Source organism: Pan troglodytes, chromosome 8 (genome assembly GCF_028858775.2).
Source record: "Pan troglodytes isolate AG18354 chromosome 8, NHGRI_mPanTro3-v2.0_pri, whole genome shotgun sequence".
Lineage (NCBI taxonomy): Eukaryota > Metazoa > Chordata > Mammalia > Primates > Hominidae > Pan > Pan troglodytes.
The window spans coordinates 84,431,039-84,452,533 of NC_072406.2; the positions used below are offsets into that span (position 1 = coordinate 84,431,039).

At 43.7% G+C, this 21,495-nt stretch overlaps 2 protein-coding genes across 24 annotated transcripts in view; one reads left to right on the top strand and one right to left on the bottom strand.

Moving 5' to 3' along the window:
- The window catches only part of ASCC1 (activating signal cointegrator 1 complex subunit 1), a 173,027-nt gene that overhangs the window by 123,052 nt on the left and 28,480 nt on the right, over positions 1-21,495 (bottom strand). For 4 of the 19 annotated variants that reach the window (XM_063781899.1, XM_063781895.1, XM_063781897.1 and 1 more), the window contains exon 1: positions 980-1,206. Coding sequence is in view for 5 of the 19 variants with exons in the window: in XM_063781888.1 (XP_063637958.1) it covers positions 2,023-2,055 (33 nt within the window). In the remaining 14 variants the exon portion in view is untranslated. Of the gene's footprint in view, positions 1-979; positions 1,225-1,417; positions 1,650-2,022; positions 2,337-21,495 lie in introns of those variants that run through there. The other 15 variants (XM_063781898.1, XM_063781894.1, XM_063781896.1 and 12 more) reach the window with 11 other exon arrangements.
- Positions 1,193-19,043, top strand: ANAPC16 (anaphase promoting complex subunit 16). 5 transcript variants are annotated; one of them, XM_054659694.2, is made up of 5 exons: positions 1,193-1,283; positions 5,206-5,546; positions 9,071-9,239; positions 15,579-15,653; positions 18,215-19,043. In XM_054659694.2, exons 3-5 carry the CDS (start codon positions 9,098-9,100, stop codon positions 18,328-18,330), a joined length of 333 nt encoding a protein of 110 aa, XP_054515669.1. In that variant the 5' UTR covers positions 1,193-1,283; positions 5,206-5,546; positions 9,071-9,097; the 3' UTR covers positions 18,331-19,043. The 5 variants fall into 5 exon arrangements, with proteins under 5 accessions (XP_054515669.1, XP_003951709.1, XP_016774017.1 ...); XM_016918528.4 differs by having other exon boundaries at positions 1,242-1,349; XM_003951660.6 differs by lacking the exon at positions 5,206-5,546.

Below are 21,495 nucleotides of genomic sequence, written 5' to 3' on the forward strand. Positions count from 1 at the left end.
TTGTCTGTCAAAGCACAGTTAAAATAACAACTTAACCAATATGGTTCTCAGACCAACATACTGCTGAAGGGGGGAATCCAATTTCCACAGGCCACTGCCCAACAAAATGCAGATCGCTCACTGCGAAGCCAGGCTTCTGGTCACATCACTTAATGAATCAATAATTTAGGAAACAAAGGTTCCTTACAGGCTAGCTGAGGTTAAATTCAACCAATATTCCTACCATGTACAGCTTAGATAGTCTTGAAGCCCAAAATACTTAAAAGTTCCAAAGAAAACAAGTTGATCCTTACTAAATACACTAATGTTCAAGCCAACGTGGGCGCGGTGGCTCACGTCTGTAATCCCAGCACTTTAGGAGGCCGAGGCGGATCATCTGAGGCCAGGAGTTCGAGACCAGCCAGGCCAACATGATGAAACCCTGTCTCTACTGAAAATACAAAAAGTAGCCGGGTGTGGTGGCGGGCGCCTGTAATCTCAACTACTGGGAAAGCTGAGGCACGAGAATCGCTTAAGCCTGAGAGGCGGAGGTTGCAGTGAGCTGAGATCGCGCCACTGCACTCCAGCCTGGGCGACAGAGCGAGACTTCGTCTCAAAAAAATAAATAAAATAATAATTGATGAGTTGTGCGCTTACAGAACCAAGAAGAGGTTTCGTTAGAAATAACAACACAGAAGGTAAACCGACATGGATGGAGGAAAAGGGCACATCATTAGCAATACTCGATGACATCACAACCCAGTGGCCTATTCCCCGAGGCCTCTAAAGTTCTCAACGAAAAAAGACTTTCAAGGGAAAAGCTTAAAAAAAAAAAATGTTCCCCACAAAAACAGACTAAGATGAAAGTCGGGCCCTCAGACCACGAGCTCCGGAAGAACAGGCAGTTGTCGCGGAGACAGCAAATGCAGCATCTACCTGTCCTACATGGCCCTGCGATACGAGACTGCTCGGAAGGAAAGAGAGGAATAACCAACTTAACCCTGCTTCGAGGTGGTTTGGAGAGGAAGAGGAAAGCTGTGTCTTTCTGCAATATCGTGAGGGAAGCCGAGGCCCTGAATCATCAAAGAGAAGGAGAAGAGGACTAGGCGGCTGCAGGTAAACCAAGGTAGGGCGAGGAGGAGCAGGACCCGGAATTCCTCTACGCGAGCGCGTTCTCTGCTCCCCTCCTCGCGTCTCCGCCCCGGCCACGCCCACCACGGCACGGGCGCGCACGGGCGCGCGCACGCCGCCTTCGCCGCTGGCTCCGTCTGTGGGGGCGCGAGCACGCCGCCGTCCTCGTCGTGGTGAGCGCAGCCACTCAGCCTGGTCCTGGGGGTGGGGCTGTAGGGGAAAGTGCTAAAGCCGCTGAGGTAAGAGGCCGAGGGGTCGAGGGCCCTCGGGAGCTTGGTGAAAAGGGAGTTAACCCCCAGGATCCTACCTGCAGGGACTAGAAAAATGGAGAAGGTAGGAGGAGAAACAGGAGACTGCTGCAGCAGACGTGCGATAGGAAATTTCCCCAGGCCGGGTTTGACCGAGTGCGCATGCGGGCCGAGGGCTGGCGCCTGCGCAGTGGGACAGCGCCGATGGCGTCGTTTCCTGGGGACCCTGCTGGGTGGGAAAAGTGGCTACGAGTTAGCTTGGGAGCCGCTGGTGTTCTGAGCGCTCCCCTCTCTGGCCACTTTTTCTCCACGCCCACCCCCGCCCCGTTCCCGCCCCCCGTTACAGCTGCGGCATCTATTTGGTTTGGGTTGTAATCCAGCTGTTTTGAAGTGGAACGATTTGTTGATGATGGAATTTAATGATTACTTGTAATAATTTGCCTTTGTACTAGGGTAGGAACTTTTAAGGAATTACTCTTTTTAAGAAAATAGGCATATATCTGTTAGAAAGGAAAGGAATTTATATTCATAAATATATGAATGCGAGGTCATCCCTGCCGTACATGAAGTAAATGTTTAAGCATCTTAGCTCGGACACAGCAATCTGTGTCCACAAAGCATCGTTACTCTCCTGTGAGGATCTCCACTGTCAGCCCCAACTTACCTGACAGGGCCAAGTCCCAGGATACTTCATCATCAGTATTTGTTTGACAAAATTTTACTGGGCACCTCCGGTGGGCCTGGCAAACTGGTTGAAGATAGAGTTGTGCGAATAGATCTGCACAATGAGAAAGAAAAAAATCCATAATGATCCAATACTCATGACACAGCGCTTCTCTATCTCCTGCATGACCTTTGCTGAGCTGCTCGCCCTGCGTTCTGTCGTTTGTTCATCATTCATTCATCCGAAATGCTCGGGACTGGAAGCACAGTGGAAACACTGCCCCAGGTTCTGTGCTCGGCATTGAGGGTAGAAAGACTTTTCGAAGGTGGCAGGGTGTTTCTTAAGATCATTGAACCTTAAAATGAAAGTGTAGGCCGGGCGCGGTGGCTCACGTCTGTAATCCTAGCACTTTGGGAGGCCGAGGCGGGCGGATCACGAGGTCAGGAGATCGAGACCATCCTGGCTAACACAGTGAAACCCCGTCTCTCCTAAAAAATACAAAAAATTAGCCGGGTGTGGTGGCGGGCGCCTGTAGTCCCAGCTACTCGGGAGGCTGAGGCGGGAGAATGGCGTGAACCCAGGAGGCAGAGCTTGCAGTGAGCCGAGATCGCGCCACTGCACTTCAGCCTGGGTGACAGCGAGAACCCGTCTCAAAAAAAAAAAAAAGGAAAGTGTAAAGTGCTTAATAGAAGGCACTGGCCCTCCTCCTGAACAGATTCTTTCTCCTGTGGGAGCTTGCTGACTCTGTTAGATGGAGAGAATTAATACTTTTTCCATGAGGTTTTTTCATAGTAAGTATGAAAACCTGGGATCTGCATAGGAAAAAAGACTCAGTAGTAACTCTCCGTTAATGATTTTGAATAGCCAAGATTTATGAAGTGTTTACTAAGCCTGTAACTGTTCCAAGTGTTTTACGTGTATTAACTAATCTTTGTCACACCTGTGTGAGGTAGGTGCCGTTATTACAGGTTGAGTATCCTTAATCCAGAAATCCAAAATCCTCCAAAATTTAAAACTTTTTGAGCACTGACAGGACGGTCAAAGGAAATGCTAATTGGAGCATTTTGAATTTTAGATTTTCGGATTTGAGAGGCTTAATCATTAAGTATAATGCAAATATCCCAAAACCTGAAAAAAAATCCGAAATCCAGAATACTTCCAAGTCCCAAGCATTTCGGATGAAGGGTACTCAACCTGTTTCCCATTTTGCAGATAAGACAACTAAGGAACAAAAAGATCCCGGAGGGGGAGGCGGAGGTTGCAGTGAGCCAAGATCGTGCCATTGCACTCCAGCCTGGGCAACAAGAGTGAAACTCCGTCTCAAAAAAAAAAAAATATATATATATATATATATATATATATATGCCGGAGGTTGCAATTTTTTACGTTTTTGGCATCAGACCTTGGCGATGACCTTGAGCAGTAGGGTATAAATAACTCCCACATGCTTAGCGTTCCAGTAATGGAACACTAGGCATAAATGGGTTAAATGATTTGTCCACAGTCATGCAGCAAGTAAGTAGCAAAACCAGAACTCAGAGAGGCTTCATAATCTTACCCATTATGCTGCTTTACCTTGCACATGACAAATAACATACCAACAAGCCATTGCTTCAAAATGTCGCAGCAGATAAGCTAAAATTGTCTCTACACCTCAGTTTTATTTTTTCATATATAAAATGGGGAAGTTGGGTTAGATGACCTTTAAGGAATCTGTGGTTTCTGTGAAATATTTAATTCACTCAGCAAACATTTACTGAAGTGAACAGCTACTTCCTTACTATAGGCCAGGTGTTATGTTTGGTTCTGGTGATCAGTTAATTCCTGCCCTGAGAGCAGTTACCATCTAGGGTTTATTAGTTTTGCTTTACTCTCATTTACCACTTGCTGGTAGCATTCAAAATTTAACCTAAATCTTTAGAGCTAGAAATTACTTAGGTATTTCCACCTCAGCAGAAAACTGCTTATTTAAAGTTAGCTTTATGCTAATTCTGTGCTCCAGTTTTCAACCCTGGCTGTTTTGTGTGTGGAACGATAGTAGTTCTGAGAGTTTGGAAGAAAACAGGATGAAAGGGAGTTCGTTTGATTATATTCAGCTTAGAAGTCACACTGTGGCTACCTTTTGAAGCTGTCCTCACTCTGGCAGTTGCTTGGGTGCTCTGCTCAGCACCTGACTTCAAAATATAAAGTATAAAGCATTTGCAACTGAATAGAGCATTTATCAGGGTGTAGGTAAAATAGATTAGAGTTTTAAATCTTAGGTGAGATATATAAACAGTTCACCGTGGGTTCTACTCTGAACTGATGGGAAATAAAGACTGAGCTGCTCTCCAAAAGATGGCTAAGTTGTCTGTATACTTTATTTGAATCCCACCAGGAATTCACTTAGAGATTTGGACCTGATCCCTTACTGCTTAAGTTCAAAAACTTGTCAGGCTATATTTTGACCCAGTGTAGTCCGGAAGATTGGATATTAATCTAACTCCCAAAGTTGTTGCCTCTGTGGATATGAGTACAATTTGGAAAGTTATCAGAGCTCAGAGAAAAGAGGAAGAGTGATCTAATAACAAGATTGAAAATGTCAGCTGAGCAGAGTGGCTCAGGCCTGTAATCCCAGCATTTTGGGAGGCTGAGGTGGGAGGATCGCTTGAGCCCAGGAATTGGAGACCCGCCTGAGCAACATAGTGAGACTTCCTCTCTACAAAAAATAAACAAAATTAGTGGGGTGTTCTGGCACGTGCCTGTAGTCCCAACTACTCGGGAGACTGAGGTGAGAGGATAACTTGTACCCAGGAGGTCAAGGCTGGAGTTAGCCAGGATAGTGCCACTGCATTCCAGCCTGGGAAACATAGCGACACTCTGTCTCCAAACAAAATAAAAAATAAAATGTCATTAATCAATTTGCATTTTTGCTGACAGTCTAGTTGTAATAGCTGTTTTACCGTTCCCATACCCCACTTCACTATTAATCAGTGTTACTTATAGACATGTAATGAAATCAGAAACCAAGCTCTGCTTCTCTAACAGCCTTAAATCTTCATCACAAAATTAAGCAAACAGAACAGCCAGTATTTCAAGACATACTATATCATTTTCGTTACTAGGAATCTGGATTTTATGTATATAAATTTACATTTGTATTTCATTTCCTCACTTTTTTCTATTTTCAAAAAACATGGCCAGGTGCAGTGGCTCACGCCTGTAATCCCAGCACTTTGGGAGGCCAAGGCTGGTGGATCACCTGAGGTCGGGAGTTCAAGACCAGCCTGACCAACATGGAGAAACCCCATCTCTACTAGAAATACAAAATTAGCCAGGCATGGTGGTGCATGCCTGTAATCCCAGCTACTCGGGAGGCTGAAGCAGGAGAATCGCTTAAATCCGGGAGGCAGAGGTTGCTGTGAGCCAAGATCGCACCATTTCCAGCCTGGGCAACAAGAGGGAAACTCCGTCTCAAAAAAAAAAAAAAAGAAAAAGAAAAAGGAAGAGAAAAGAAAAGAAAACATAAGTTTCAGCCAGGCATGGTGGGTCACACCTGTAATCCCAACACTTTGGGAGGCCAGGGTGGGAGAACTGCTTGAGCCCAGGAGTTCATACCAGTCTAGGGGCAACATGGTGAGAAGTTGTCTCTACTAAAAGTAAAAAGAATTAGCTGGGCATGGTGGCATGCACCTGAGGTCAGGTCCCAGCGACTTGGGAGGTTGAGAGGTTGGAGGATTGCTTGAGCCCAGGAGATGAGGCTGCAATAGCATGATCACGCCGCTGCACTTCAGCCTGGGTGACAGAGCGAGAGCCTGCCTCAAAAAACAAATATGTTTCAACTTTTTTATAATAAATATGTTCATTTTGCAACTAGCAAAAAAAAAAAAAAACCCGAAAGAAAAATACTCAGGCTGGTCTAGGTGAAGTGGTGTTTACAGTAACTGATCACCACTAGTTACAGATTTCTTTGTTCCTTTTCCACTCCCACTGCTTCACGTGACTGGCCAAAAAAAAAAAAAAAAAAACTCAGCTAAAATTCTCTCTGACCATTATAGAGGGAAATTCATTTTACAATCCTTTTTTCTCCCCCGCCAAGATGGAGTTTCGCTCTTGTTGCCCAAGCTGGAGTGCAATGGCGCTATCTCGGCTCACTGCAACCTCCACCTCCCGAGTTCAAGCTATTCTCCTGCCTCAGCCTTCCAAGTAGCTGGGATTACAGGCGCCTGCCACCACGCCCAGCTCATTTTTGTATTTTAATAGAGATGGAGTTTCGCCATGTTTACCAGGCTAGTCTCGAACTCCTGACCTCAGGTGATCTGCCCACCTTGGCCTCCCAAAGTGCTGGCATTACAGGCGTTAGCCACCAGCCTGCAATCCTTTTTGAAGTCCTTTCTTTTAATTGGGCTAAAATTCACATAACATAAAATTAACCATTCGCCATTTTAAAGTGTACAATTCAATATAAAGTTATTTTTAATCTAAATACTTGAAATTTATCCATTACAACAGCCAATAGCCACATGTGGCTACTTAAATTTTAATTAATATTAAATAAAATTTAAAATACAGTTCTTCAGTCACACCAGTTTATAGGTGCAACATGAAGCTACTGGCAACCATATTGTGCAGTGCAGAAATAGAACACTGGAACATTTCCATCATGGCAGAAAGTTCTATTAGCATGGCACTAGACCATTTTTTCTTTTCTTTTTTTTTTCTTTTTTTTTTTTTTTTTTTTTTTGAGACAGAGTCTGGCTCTGTCACCCAGACTGGAGTGCAATGGAATGATCTCAGCTCACTGCAACCTCCACCTCCCAGGTTCAGGTTCAAGTGATTCTCCTGCCTCAGTCTCCTGAGTAGCTGAGACTACAGGCGCCCACCACCACACCCAGCTAAATTTTTTTTTTTTTTTTTTTTTTTGAGACAGAGTCTCACTCTTTTGCCCAGGCTGGAGTGCAATGGTGCAGTCTTGGCTTACTGCAACCACTGCCTCCCAGGTTCAAGCGATTCTCCTGCCTCAGCCTCTCGAGTAGCTGGGATTACAGGCACGCACCACCATGCCCAGGTAATTTTTGTATTTTTAGTAGAGATTGGGTTTCACCATGTTGGCCAGGCTGGTCTTGAACTCCTGACCTCGTGATCCACCCGCCTCGGCCTCCCAAAGTGCTGGGATTACAGGTGTGAGCCACCGCACCCGGCCATTTTTTCTTTAAAAAATACTAAATACACTTGTTAGAGGGCTGAGCGCAGTGAGACTTTGGGAGACCAAGGTGGGAGAATCACTTGAGACCAGGAGTTAAAGACCAGACTGGCCGGGCATGATGGCTCATGCCTGTAATCCCAGCACTTTGGGAGGCCGAGGCAGGCAGATCACGAGGTCAAGAGATGGAGACCATCCTGGCCAACATGGTGAAACCCTGTCTCAACTAAAAATACAAAAATTAGCTGGGCGTGGTGGCACGCGCCTGTAGTCCCAGCTACTCAGGAGGTTGAGGCAGGAGCATCGCTTGAACCTGGGAGGCAGAGGTTGCAGTGAGCAGAGATCGCGCCACTGCACTTCAGCCTGCCAACAGAGCGAGACTCCGTAAATAAATACATACGTACATACCAGACTGAGCAACATAGCAAGACCTTGTCTCTATTTAAAAAAAAAAAAAGAAAGAAAGAGGCCAGGCGCAGTGGCTCATGCCTGTAATCCCAGCACTTTGGGAGGCCAAGGCAGGCAAATCACCTGAGGTCAGGAGTTTGAGACCAGCATGGCCAACATGGTGAAACCCCGTGCCTACTAAAAATACAAAAATTAGCTGGGCATGGTGGCTCATGCCTGTAATTCCAGCTACTTGGGAGGCTGAGACAGGAGAATCGCTTGAACCTAGGAGACGGAGGTTGCAGTGAGCCGATATCATGCCACTGCACTCTAGCGTGGGTGACAAGAGCGAGACTCCGTCTCAAAAAATTAAAAAAGGAAAGAAAGAAAATACCATATACACTTTTTAGAATTTTTGTTAAAGTCGTGTAAGCTTCTGTGGCAAAGGGAGGGTTTTGTTTTGAACTTTTGTAAGGTGTCATGTATTCAGTACAGTTTTCTCGTTAACATTTGCATTTTTTGGTATGAAATAGGATTAAACACTCACAGGTAGGTGCTCTGTTCATAATAGGCCATGATTTCCAAGATTGTTTCCTGAACTTTTTGTTCCAGTTTTGGGATGCCACCAAGTGATAAGTTTGGGTATTACATTTAGATGAAAAGGTTAATTTTTTTTTTTTTTTTTTTTTTTTTTTTTTTTTTTGAGAGTCCCGCTCTGTCGCCCAGGCTCACTGCAACCTCTGCCTCCCGGGTTCAAACGATTCTCTTGCCTCAGCCTCCTGAGTAGCTGGGATGAGAGGCGTCCACCACCACGCCCTGCTACATTTTTTTGTATTTTTAGTAGAGACAGAGTTTCACCATGTTGGCCAGGCTGGTCTTGAACTCCTGGCCTCAGGTGACCTATCCATCTCGGCCTCCCAAAGTGCTGGGATTACAGGCGTGAGCCACCGTGCCTGGCCAAAAGGTTAATTTTTAATGAGAAAGCCAATATGTATTTCCTAACTAGTTCCCCTTCCCTGGGAACAGAACACAGTGTTATTCTGGAATATTTGGAAAATATTATAATTTATTGTTGTGGCTTGATCAGGATGTATCCAAGAAAAACTGTCCTGTGAAGTGTGATGCTTTTATCCTCGTATAACTTATTTCCTCTGTCAAATTTCTGCCTTGGCACTGCCATATCACCCCTTCATAACTCATAAATCACCCACAGTCAATCTTAGTTGACATAAACAGTTTGCTAATGGTAGGAATTCATGTTTTAAGTAGATATACTATTCTTAAGCATATTTTCAGTTCAAAACCTGACTGATATTTTGGCCTGAGACATCAATAAAATATTGTGAAAGTAGAGAGGATAGAAAAAAGGGGAGCTAACTCTTTACAAAACTGTATGCTGGCCCTTAACGGCAGCTAGAATGAAATGTTGTCACTCTCACTTCCATAAACTTGCCAATTGCTGTTTTTCTTTCTCTGTAGTGAAGTAAGAACTCTGCTAGAGAGGAAATGGCTGCTTCATCATCATCCTCCTCAGCTGGTGGGGTCAGTGGAAGTTCTGTCACTGGATCTGGTTTCAGTGTCTCAGACCTTGCCCCACCACGGAAAGCCCTTTTCACCTACCCCAAAGGAGCTGGAGAGATGTTAGAAGGTGATCTCATGCTGCTTTCTGAATAATTGGATTCAGACCTGCAATGCATATTAATTGTAAAGAAGCTATTAAGTGGATTAAAGATGAGTTTGCCCTGATTTCAGCTCCACATTTCATTTCTTGTCCCCATCTCAAAATAGTATCTTTAAAAACAAGTCTTGCTCCAGAATCAGAATTTTGGAGCTGAAAAGGACTTTGGAAATCAATGAAGTCATCTAGAGTTATTTAGATCCAGAAAAGTTAAGTGATTTGACCAGGTTAAAGGCAGAGTCAGGGCTGGGCACGGTGGCTCACTCCTGTTATCCCAGCACTTTGGGAGACTGAGGCAGGTGGATCACTTGAGGCCAAGAGTTTGAGAGCAGCCTGGCCAACATGGTGAAACCCCATTTCTACTAAAAATACAAAAATTAGCCGGGCATGGTGGTAGGCGCCTGTAATCCCGGCTACTGGGGAGGCTGGGGCAGGAGAATCGCTTGAACCTGGGAGGTAGAAGTTGCCATGTGCCGAGATCTCGCTATTGCACTCCAGCCTGGGTGACAGAATGAGACTCTGTCTCAAAAAAAAAAACGCAGAGTCAGCACTGAATCCAGGAATTCTCTTGACCTCCTACTCCAGTTTGCTTTATCCTGGCACCTGTCTACCTCCCATGGTAGTAGGTTTGATGTATTTTTTTCTAGGGTGATTAATCTACAGATAGATTCACCCTGTCAGAAAGGTTCTAAGAGGGAATAAAAGCTAATACATTGCCCTTTTGTGTGAACATAACTCCTGACCCACTGCAGCATGATGCCGTGTGGTTCTTGTAGCACCAAAGCCAGATTTGCATCAAATCATTCACCATCTTGTTCAGCATCATTGGCTGACTGGCTGGCCAAGATCAGGGTACAGGCTGTAAGCATGTCATTTGAAGAGCTAGACTAATACTTCTTATCAGGGAGCATAAAAATCACCTGAAGAGGTTACTTAAAATGCACATTTCTGGCCAGGCACTGTAGCTCATGCCTGTAATTCTAGCAGTTTGGGAGGCCAAGGCGGGTGGATCACCTGAGGTCAGGAGTTCGAGACCAGCCTGCCCAACATGGTGAAACCCCATCTCTACTAAAAATACAAAAACTAGCTGGGCATGGTGGCGGTGTCTGTAATCCCAGCTAATCGGGAGGCTGAGGCAGGAGAATCACTTGAACCCAGAAGGCAGAGGTTGCAGTGAGCCAATATTGTGCCACTGCACTCCAGCCTGGGTGACAGAGCAAGACTCTGTCTCAAAAATATATATAAATAAATAAATAAAATGCATATTTCTGGGCCCACCTTAGAGTTTCTGAATTAGTCTAGGGTGTAGCTCAGGAGTCCATTTTTTACCAGCATCCAGGCTCTTCTCATGAAGGCAGTCTTCCATATTTTGAAAAACATTGGGACCAGGAGTGGTGGCTCAAACCTAAAATTTCAGCATTTTGGGAAGCCAAGGCATGAGGATTGTTTGAGCCCAGGAGTTCAAGGTTGCATTGAGCCATGATCATGCCACGGCACTCCAGCCTGGGTGACAGAATGAGACTCTGTCTCAAAAAATAGTAATAATAAATTTTTAAAAAGCACTGGGAGGCCAGGCGCAGTAGCTCACGCCTGTAATCCCAGCACTTCTGGAGGCCAAGGCAGGCAGATCACAAGGTCAGGAGATTGAGACCATCTTGGCTAACATGGTGAAACCCCGTCTCTACTAAAAATACAAAAAAATTAGCTGGATGTGGTGGCGCATGCCTGTAGTCCAGCTACTCGGGAGGCTGAGGCAGGAGAATCACTTGAATCTGGGAGGCAGAGGTTGCGGTGAGCAGATATCATGCCACTGTACTCCAGGCTGGTGACAGAGCAAGACTCTGTCTCAAAAAAAAAAAAGCAAAAAAAAAGCTTTGGGGAATAACCTATTAAGGATTCAAAATTTACTTGATTCTAGTATTTTAGTGCTTAATTATATATTGATCTTTTTTCCTTTAAGTGTTGCAATTTTTTTTTTTTTTTTTTTGAGACGGAGTCTCGCTCTGTTGCCCAGGCTGTAGCGCAGTGGCTCGATCTTGGCTCACTACAACCTCTGCCTCCCGGGTTCAAGTGATTCTCCTGCCCCAGCCTCCCAAGCAGCTGGGATTACAGGTGCCCACCACCACACCTGGCTAATTTTTTTAATATTTTTAATAGAGGCAGGGTTTCGCCATGTTGCCCAGGCTGAGCTTGAACTCCTGACCTCAAATGATCTGCCCACCTCAGCCTCCCAAAGTGCTATGATTACAGGCATGAACCACCGCACCTGGCCTTAATATTTCAAATTTACACAAATATATTTTAAAACTAATCTAGGAATATCTGTGAGAAAGATACAAACTATAGGCCAGGCATAGTGACTCACACCTGTAATCCCAGCACTTTGGGAGGCTGAGGCAGGCAGATTGCTTGAACCCAGGAGTTTGAGACCAGCCTGGGCAACATGATGAAATCCTGTCTCTAGGAAAAATAAAAAATTAGCTGGGTGTGGTGGCACGTGGCTGTAGTCCCAGCTACTTAGGAAGGTGAGGTGGGAGGTTCACCTGAGCCTGGGAGGTGGAGGCTGCAGTGAGCTGTGATCGCATCACTGCATTCGAGCCTGGGTGATGAAGACCTTGTCTCAAAAAAAAAAAAGAAAAAGAAAAGATACAAACTATAGTTGGCCTTGGGGGTGATGAATAATCAGAAATAATAAAAAGAGTTACGGGTTAAGCCCAAAATCATTTGTGACAGGAAACCACGGGGGGACTCTGGGACCATAGAGCTCCCTAGGATGGGTTTGGGTTATGACTAGTGGTGAGGTAGATGACCAGGTAATTAGTGATACATGTACTTCTGTCTGCCTTTTTATTTTCTTTAATTGTGTTAACTAAATACTCAAGTTAGTATCACTGAGTCTGGTTAGAAGTAGTGAACAATTGGGGCCCTGTTACCATATTTGGTGCTAAAACTATATTATGACTTCATTTATATGCAGCAAAGACCTAGTATTAAGGAAGTTTCCCACAAAACAAATCAAAAATGGGAGACACTTAAATTGCTTAATGAGTTTTATAGCAGCAGAAGAATCCGTATTCAACAATGGAGCTCTAAGATTAAAGTCATTTAAATTCTAGCTGTAAGAGGAATTTAATACAGGAGGTACCTCCACAGTCTCAAAGCTATCAGCATTCTTTGTCAGTATACACCAAATTATGTGGAGATATTGAAGAAGAAAGGCTTCTGAGATTAGTCTGAATGTTGATGTTCTAACGAGTTATAGATCTATCCATTTTTATTCCATCTCAATATGCTTCATGGAGAAATGTGTTTCTGTTGTAGGATACATTTATATTAAGTATAAATACACAGTGCACAGTTTTGATTGTGTTTCTTACATTTCAAGTTTTACCAATAATCTTAAATCTTAAAAAGATTAAGATAATCTAAAAATCTAAAATCTTAAGAATATAAAGAGTATTACACTTAAAGACTGTGAAAAATAATGTAGAGATGGCAACCCCTAAACCCATTTAATATTCTTGGTCAAATCAAGAATATTAAATTGAGAAGAGTACTCTGAAATGTAAGGATGTTGGATTTGGAAGCATTTTCTACCATGTTTATAGGTGATACTATTCTATTATACAATAAATCTAACACACATGTACCTGACCAATAATAGTTTAATAGAATATGAAAATAGAGGCCGGGCACGGTGCCTCACGCCTGTAATCCCAGCACTTTGGGAGGCCGAGGTGGGCGGATCACCTGAGGTCAGGAGTTCGAGACCAGCCTGACCAATATGGTGAAACCCCGCCTCTACTAAAAATACAAAAAAAAAAAAAAAGGCATCATGGTGTGTGCCTATAGTCCCAGCTACTCGGGAGGCTGAGAGAATTGCTTGAACCCAGCAGGCGGAGGTTGCAGTGAGCCGAGATCATGCCACTGCCCCCCAGCCTGGGCGACAGAGCGAGACTCGGTTAAAAAAAAAAAAAAAAAGAATATGAAAATAGAGCAGGAAGGGTTGCCTGTCAAGAGTAAGGAACAAAAGCAGTTAGGAATCAAGGATGGATGCTGTTTTTAATCTCGAAAGGTTCAACTTGATGTTACATCCTTGTGAGTCTAGGATAGTAAACCCAAATCACCTGTAGTTAACCTTGTGAATTAACTTTTTTGTGCCTCTGCTCTCTGATAACAGACACCTCACATAAGCAGCATACAGCAGTTTGCAGCATTCTCCTGCCCTTGGCCAAAATTGTCCTCACCCAGTTATTACTGAGCACATTAGAAACTGCCTTCCAGCCCATCAGTGGCTGTATTTTAGAGACATTGTAGCCACTGAAGTATAAATTATCTGGCATTGTCTAATTGCCTACTGTGAGGTAATATTCTTTTTAATGTATTTGTTACCATCCTTATTTATTGGAGTTGGCTATGGTGTTAGATTTGGGTAATTTACTGAACTTTTCCCTGTTTATGACCTGTGCTTGTCCCTGACAAGGAAAGCTGATGTATTGCTACCTACTGTGTTACAAAGGGTTTGATTACAGTTTCTAAATGGAAGAGATTGCCCCCAGCTGACTCTGTTCTGGAGCAATTCCAGGCTTTAGACTGGTACTAATACCACATCTAATAGGATGTGGCTAAGAAGCAACTGGACTTGGACGTTAATAGGGAGCTGCAAATCAGCAAAAGTGTGTTCCACAGGCATATAGTGTGGTGGAGTGAAATGCAGAGGTGCCTTTTTGAAAGTTTAGCTTATATCCTTTTGCTTTGAAGTTCATTACCAAGGAAAATATGCAAATATCACAACTTAACCATTTTATCCTAATGGTGCCTGTGATTAAATGTAAGTGAGAGGTGGCACTTTCAGGAGCTTCCATATACATCTTAGCCTGATCCTTATAGCCTATAATTCCCACTGCCTTGTGTGTAATCCTAAAATTCAGGATCAAACCATCTGGGAGGTAAACTCTAATTGTCTATGCTTTCCTCTTTCTAAAATAAAATATGAGTTATAATTGGACTTTTTAAGCAAGAATATGAATAGGATAATGACTGCTGACATTCAAACCTCTCTTTTTTTTGAGACTGAGTTTGAATTTACAGAATGTAACACTGTCTCTGAAGAATACAAAAAGTGTACATCCCAATAATTATACTTTCATTTTTTTCTTTTTCTCTTTTTTTTTTTTTTTTTTTTTTGATCACTTTGAAGATGATATTGGAAGGATGCCCTCTTGGTTATATATTCAAGCTCTTTGGACACAGTATCTATAGTTGTTTTTTTTTTTTAATTGGTTATTGTGACTTCTGAAATAAGGTCTCCTTTGTGTGAAACTCAGCATGAGGCCAAAATGTGTTAGTCCTGTCTGCTTGCCATTTAATACCTGGCCAACACAACAACCCATGATTGATGGGTGAATGCTTGAGGCCTAGTAGTGCTAACGTGAAGTACTGCCTGAAAAAGGACAGCTGTGTCCTCTCTCCCCGTTTGTTTTAGGATTTTCGCAATAAGGTACATCCCCCAAATGGTTTCTGCTACCTTTTTAAAAATCAAATGTTTCTACGTGAGCTGTAAATTTTTGAGAATATGTTTTGCTGTATCAGCCCTTGCCTGACAAGGAATAACATGAACTAGCTTATGTTTCATGATCATCTTCCAAGTGCTGTGGCAACTGAGTTGGCCACTTCTTGTTGGCAGTTCTTGGCACCAGTACAATTCTAGGTTCTGAACTTGCACCATACTCTTATCGTCATCCAAATTGCAGTGTTTTGGTTCAGTTGGAAAATCAAGGTTACAGTTTGCGTTCACAGAATGAAATTTCCCAGCAGTGTTCTGTGATTGTCAGAGTGATGTAATTTGATATATTAAAAATCAACAATTTTTTCCTCAGCTTTGTTTTTTAGACTGAAAATGATTTGGAGTTTTGGTGAACCTTTATATTTTGACACTACAGGAGCCAGCCACAAGGCCAACTGTGTCAGCTGCCAGTGTTTGCTTGACATACAGGAGAACATTAAGGAACTCTCAGGTTGGGAGGAGGGAAGTGTTGACCAGGACATCAGACGGAGGTTTCTTGTTTTTGTTTTTTTAAACACTATTTTTAAACTCTTAAGTAGAGGGACTATTTTAATATTCTAGGTATAGAATAAATAGCTTTTATAACAGTCTTAGTTCTAAATGAAGCAGAACCCGTCTTTGTAAACACTGAGAACTAGACCCTGAATGTACAAGCAGGGAAAAGAATAGACAAGTTTACTTGGTTTATCAGAAGCCATAAAACCCTTAGAGCAGATTAAAACCTTTTCTCCTTTTGTTTGTAGATGGCTCTGAGAGATTCCTCTGCGAATCTGTTTTTAGCTATCAAGTGGCATCCACGCTTAAACAGGTGAAACATGGTAAGCACATGAGTGTTGCGTACTTGACTGTGAGAATAAATTTGCTAGGGGGTGGATGAGGCTGTGACAAAAATCCCCAAACTCAGCAAGGCTATTTTAGTGGACTTCCTAAATTAAAGAACATTCTAGGTCTTAATCTAGTCATAATGTCCACATTGAGGCTCAAGGTTGGGGCCGAGTGCAGTGGCTCACGTTTGTAATCCCAGCACTTTGGGAGGCTGAGGCGGGTGGATCACCTGAGGTCAGGAGTTTGAGACCAGCCTGGCCAACATGGTGAAACTGCATCTCTACAAAGAAAAAATTAGTCAGGCATGGTGGCGCATACCTGTAGTCCCAGCTACTTGGGAGGCTGAGGTGGGAAGATCACTTGAGCCCAGGAGGTTGAGGCTGCAATGAGCTGGAATCACACCACTGCACTCTAGCCTGTGCAACAGAGACCCTGTCTGAAAAACAAAAAAAGTTGGTCCTCCAGGGAGTCAGTGCTTCCTGCTCCTCTTGTGTTACTTTTTCCTCTCCTGTCTGAAACCTCCTTTTACTGTTGTCCTCCACTGGTTACCATCATCATCTTCAAGTATTTGTACGATACCTCCTGGTCTGTCTATACTCTAACATCCTGATAACACTTTTTCTGTTACATTAGGCCTCACCAGGCCTTCACTTCTGCATCAACAAACTGTGTTCCCCCTCCAGACCATTTCTCCATTGAAACTTTATGTAGGGGGAAAAGCTGTAATTGCCTCTAACCCTAGGATTTTAGTCCACAAATCACTATGGCATAGAGGATGAGTACTTTTTTTAGGAACAGAGCACATCCAGGCCGGGTGCAGTAGCTCATGCCTCTAATCCCAGCACGTTGGGAGGCTGAAGCAGGAAGACTGCTTGAGCCCTGGAGTTCAAGACTGACCTGGGCAACATGGTGAAACCCCATATCTAAAAAAAGAAAATACAAAAATTAGTGGAGAATGGTGGTGCATGCCTGTGGTCCCAGCTACGTGGGAGGCTGAGTTGGGACGATCGCTTCAGCCCAGGAGGCATACTCCAGCCTTGGTGACAGAGTGAGACCCTGTCTCTGGAAAAAAATAGGGCACATCCTGAAAATGTGATCATTTTATTTTAAAATGACTTTTATTTTTTGAGACGAAGTCTCTCACTGTCACCCGGGCTGGAGTGCAATGGCATGATCGCGGCTCACTGCAACCTTTGCCTCCTGGGTTCAAGTGATTCTCCTTCCTCAGCCTCCCAAATAGCTGGGACTACAGGTGCACGCCACCATGCCCAGCTAATTTTTGTATTTTTAGTAGAGATGGGGTTTCACCATGTTGGCCAGGATGGTCTTGATCTCTTGACCTTGTGATCCGCCTGCCTTGGCATCCCAAAGTGCTTGGATTACAGGCATGAGCCACTGCGCCCAGCCTTTCTTCTTTTAACGTTAGAAGAAACTTCCAACTTAAAAAAAAAAAAATAGGCCGGGCACGGTGGCTCATGCCTATAATCCCAACAATTTGGGAGGCTGACACGGGCGGATCACCTGAGGTCGGGAGTTCGAGACCGGCCTGACCAACATGGAGAAACCCCATCTCTACTAAAAATACAAAATTAGTCAGGCATGGTGGCATATGCCTGTAATTCCAGCTACTCGGGAGGCTGAGGCAGCAGAATCGCTTGGACCCAGGAGACAGAGGTTGCAGTGAGCTGAGATCACACCATTGCACTCCAGCCTGGGCAATAAGAGTGAAACTCTGTCTCAAAAAAAAAAAAAAAAGAAAAAAGAAAAAAAAAATTAAGCTTCTGACCAGCATAGAATAAGACCCCATTATGAGAATTTTGAGGGTCGGGCACAGTGGCTCACGTCTGTAATCCCAGCACTTTGGGAGGCTGAGGCAGGCAGATCACCTGAGGTCAGGAGTTCGAGACTAGCCTGGCCAACATGGTGAAACCCCATCTCTACAAAAATAAAAAACTTAGCTGGGCACGATGGCGGGTGCCTGTAGTCCCAGCTACTCAGGAGGCTGAGGCAGGAGAATCACTTGAACCCGCGAGGCAGAGGTTTCAGTGAGCCGAGATCGCGCCATTGCACTGCGGCCTGGGCAACAAAGCAAGACTCCATTCCCCACCCCCACCCCACCCCCCCAAAAAAAGAGAGAGAATCTTGAGGAGAAAAAAAAAATCCATCTAGAAATTTTTTTTTTTTTGAGACGGATTCTCACTCTGTCACCAGGCTGGAATGCAGTGGCACGATCTCGGCTCACTGCAACCTCTGCCTCCAGGGTTCAAGCGATTCTCCTGCCTCAGCCTCCCGAGTAGCTGGGACTACAGGCGCATGCCACCACGTCCAGCTAATTTTTTTTGTATTTTTATAGAGACAGGGTTTCACCATATTGGCCAGGATGGTCTCGATCTCTTGACCTCGTGATTCGGCCTCCCAAAGTGCTGGGATTATAGGCGTGATCCACCACACCCGGCCTAGAAATTATTTTTATACCAGTCATCATCTTGGTGGCTGGTGGCAGTCTCATGGGTAATACGTTGTTGCATAATATTCTTTCCTTGACTCCTTACAGATCAGCAAGTTGCTCGGATGGAAAAACTAGCTGGTTTGGTAGAAGAGCTGGAGGCTGACGAGTGGCGGTTTAAGCCCATCGAGCAGCTGCTGGGATTCACCCCCTCTTCAGGTTGATACTGCCTGGATGGTCACCTCTGGTGCGCAGCAAGTGCAAAGCCAGTGGGGGACTTTCTCACAGCTTACATAGCCATCCAGAGATCCACAGCTACGTCGCTGAATTGTTAATGCACATTTGTACTTGGTTTCTCTGTATCTATTCACAGGCAACAAATACTTATATGTGTGATCTTTCAGGGAATATTTTGTTTATTTGTTTTTAAAAGTATTGGGAATCAGATTAAGACAATCGGTTTCAGAGAACCAGGAGGTTTGGGGTTAAGAGATACTCAAAAATTTTCACAAGCCAAGTAGGGCATATATCAGATTTGGCCAACTGAATGGCGTCTGTCCTGTCATCCATATGGTGCCTGGAAATATTTACCAGTCAAGGTCAAGGTCAGCATCTGTGGTTAAAAATATAGCATTCTGACCTAAAAAAGTTATTTTGCAGATGAATGTGTTTTCAACTCAGGACCTATCCAAATGAGGAATTTTTAAATATTCTTTTTTTTTTCCTATTTTTAGACATCAATTCTATAGATTCTGACTTTTTCTAACCTCTTATAGACATGCCAAATGCTGGCAAAAAGAAGTGCTTTTTGGATATGGCAGCACTTGTAAAAATAAAGCAGTAAGCAAAATCCTTTTAAACACAGAAATCCTGAGTTCTTCTCATTGGTGGACTCAAGCAATTCTGTAGCAAATAAATCCTTTGAAAGAGCTCCAAATTGGTGGCATTATCCTTTCAAAATCTCAGGGATTTGGGATGAAGTGAAGAGGTCAAATTACTTTTTAGAAGAAGGGAATCTAAAAACCATCTCTCCTAAACAAATGGTAGACTGGCTTTACTTAAGGGATATTTGTCTTTATAGGAGTACATAAATTTATCTTAATGATATTTAAGTAGATTTTTTTTTTTTTTTTTGAGACGAAGTTTTGCTCTTGTTGCCCAGGCTGTATCGCAATGGCGCGATCTCTGCTCACTGCAATATCCACCTCCCGGGTTCAAGCAATTCTCCTGCCTCAGCCTCCCAAGTAGCTAGGATTACAGGCACCCGCCACCACACCCAGCTAATTTTTTGTATATTTAGTAGAGACGGGGTTTCACCATGTTGACCAGGCTAGTCTCGAACTTCTGACCTCAGGTGATCCACCTGCCTCAGCCTCCCAAATTGCTGGGATTACAGGCGTGAGCCACCGTGCCCAGCCAATTTTTTTTTTTAAGAGACATGGTCTTGCTATGTTGCCCAGGTTGGTCTTGAACTCCTGGCCTCAAGAGATCGCCCCAACCTTGGCCTCCAAAGTGCTGGGATTACAGGCATGAGCCACCGCGCCTGGCCTCAAGTAAGTTTTTATACCATGATAGGGGAAAACCTGGAAGGCTAAGAGATGTGCTGTTTTTCCTTCATGGGACCCCACTTTCCACAGTAAACAACTGGTATAATCATTTATTACGTTGTATGCAAATTTTGCCTTAGACAACATTTGTCTGGTTCCTTATTAATAACTTACACCTGATCTGCTTAGAGTTGCTTAATTATAAGTAAATATAATCCCAGTAGCATTTAGCCTTAATCTCAAGAGTTCAAAATGTTTAACACATTCTACCTGACGGGAGGTGGTGACCTCATTCAGTCGGTTAAGAGCCTGAGCCCTGTGAAGTTAAACACCTGCTCATGGTCACATAGTCCAGGCAGAAGAAAATCTCGGACTTGGAATAGATCCCAGTTGCCTGATAATTCATCTCATTATTGCCTCTAAAGCAAATTGGAGACTGGGCACAGTGGCTCCCACCTTTAATCCCAGCACCTGGGGAGGCTGAGGTGAGTGGATCACTAGAGGTCAGGAGTTCAAGACCAGTCTGGCCGACATGGTGAAACTCAGTCTCTATTGAAAATACAAAAATTAGCCCAGTGTGGTGGCACACACTTGTAATCCCAGCTACTCAGGAGGCTGAGGCATGAGAATCGCTTAAACCCAGGAGGCGGAGGTTGCAGTGAGCTGAGATCACACCATTGCACTCTAGTCTGGGTGACAGAGCGAGACTCTGTCTCAAAAAAAAAAAAATAAAGCCGGGCGTGGTGGCTCACGCCTGTAATCCCGGCACTTTGGGAGGCTGAGGCATGCGGATTGCCTGAGATCGGGAGTTCGAGACCAGCCTGACCAACATGGTGAAACCTTGTCTCTACTAAAACTACAAAAAAAAATTAGCCAGGCGTGGTGGCGGGCGCCTGTAATCCCAGCTACTCAGGAGGCTGAGGCAGGAGAATCGTTTGAACCCGGGAGGCGGAGGTTGCAGTGAGTGGAGATCGTGCCTGTGTGCTCCAGCCTGAGCAACAAGAGCGAAACTGTCTCAAAAAAATAGAAGAAAATAAATAAATAAATAAATAAAAATAAAAATCAGAGCACAAGAAGTACCAGTCCACCAACTCACATTTTCCATATTAATAATTCTTAACTAAAAGAAGTTCCATATTCGACAGCATTTTAGTTTTTTAATAGTACTTATTAGCATCAACCATCTTGATAATCACCAAGGGAAAAATTAAAAATACCTAGACTGCAATAAACCTTTAAATCGGATTTTCAGTGAGAATTTAGAAGCAATCACTACCTTTCTCATTTCATTTGTGTAACCATGCAGCATAGGCACTGTGTTACATCATCTTTACGCTTTGGTATTTGAACTTATTACAGAATTTTTTCTCTAAATTGGATGTTTCTTTATATGACCTTGGAAACTGAAGTGATCTTAGCATTAAACAAAAATGCTTTTTGAAGCACCTTTCTCATTGATCACTTAGCTGCTATTTTAGTCTTACCAAGAATAAGACTCTCACAATTTTTTAAAGAGAGTACCTCCCTCTCTGTACCTTTCTGTCAGTCATTATGTTGCATCGTCCACAACGCCTGTTACTATGCTTTGGTCTCAAAGATGGTCCCAGTTGCTGATCTGTCATCTGTCTTCTCTTGTGCCAGTCACTCACAGGCATGAATTATAATCCTCTGAATAACACAGCAAGATACGTAATACCCCCTAATATAGAAAAGGAACTTGAAGCTCAGAGCAAGTGTCACTTGCCAAGGCTGCACAGCTAAGTCAATGGCCAAATCTGGATTTAAGTTCAACTCGGCCAGAATCCAAAGCAGCTTCTTTTAGATTCACTATGCCACATCCCA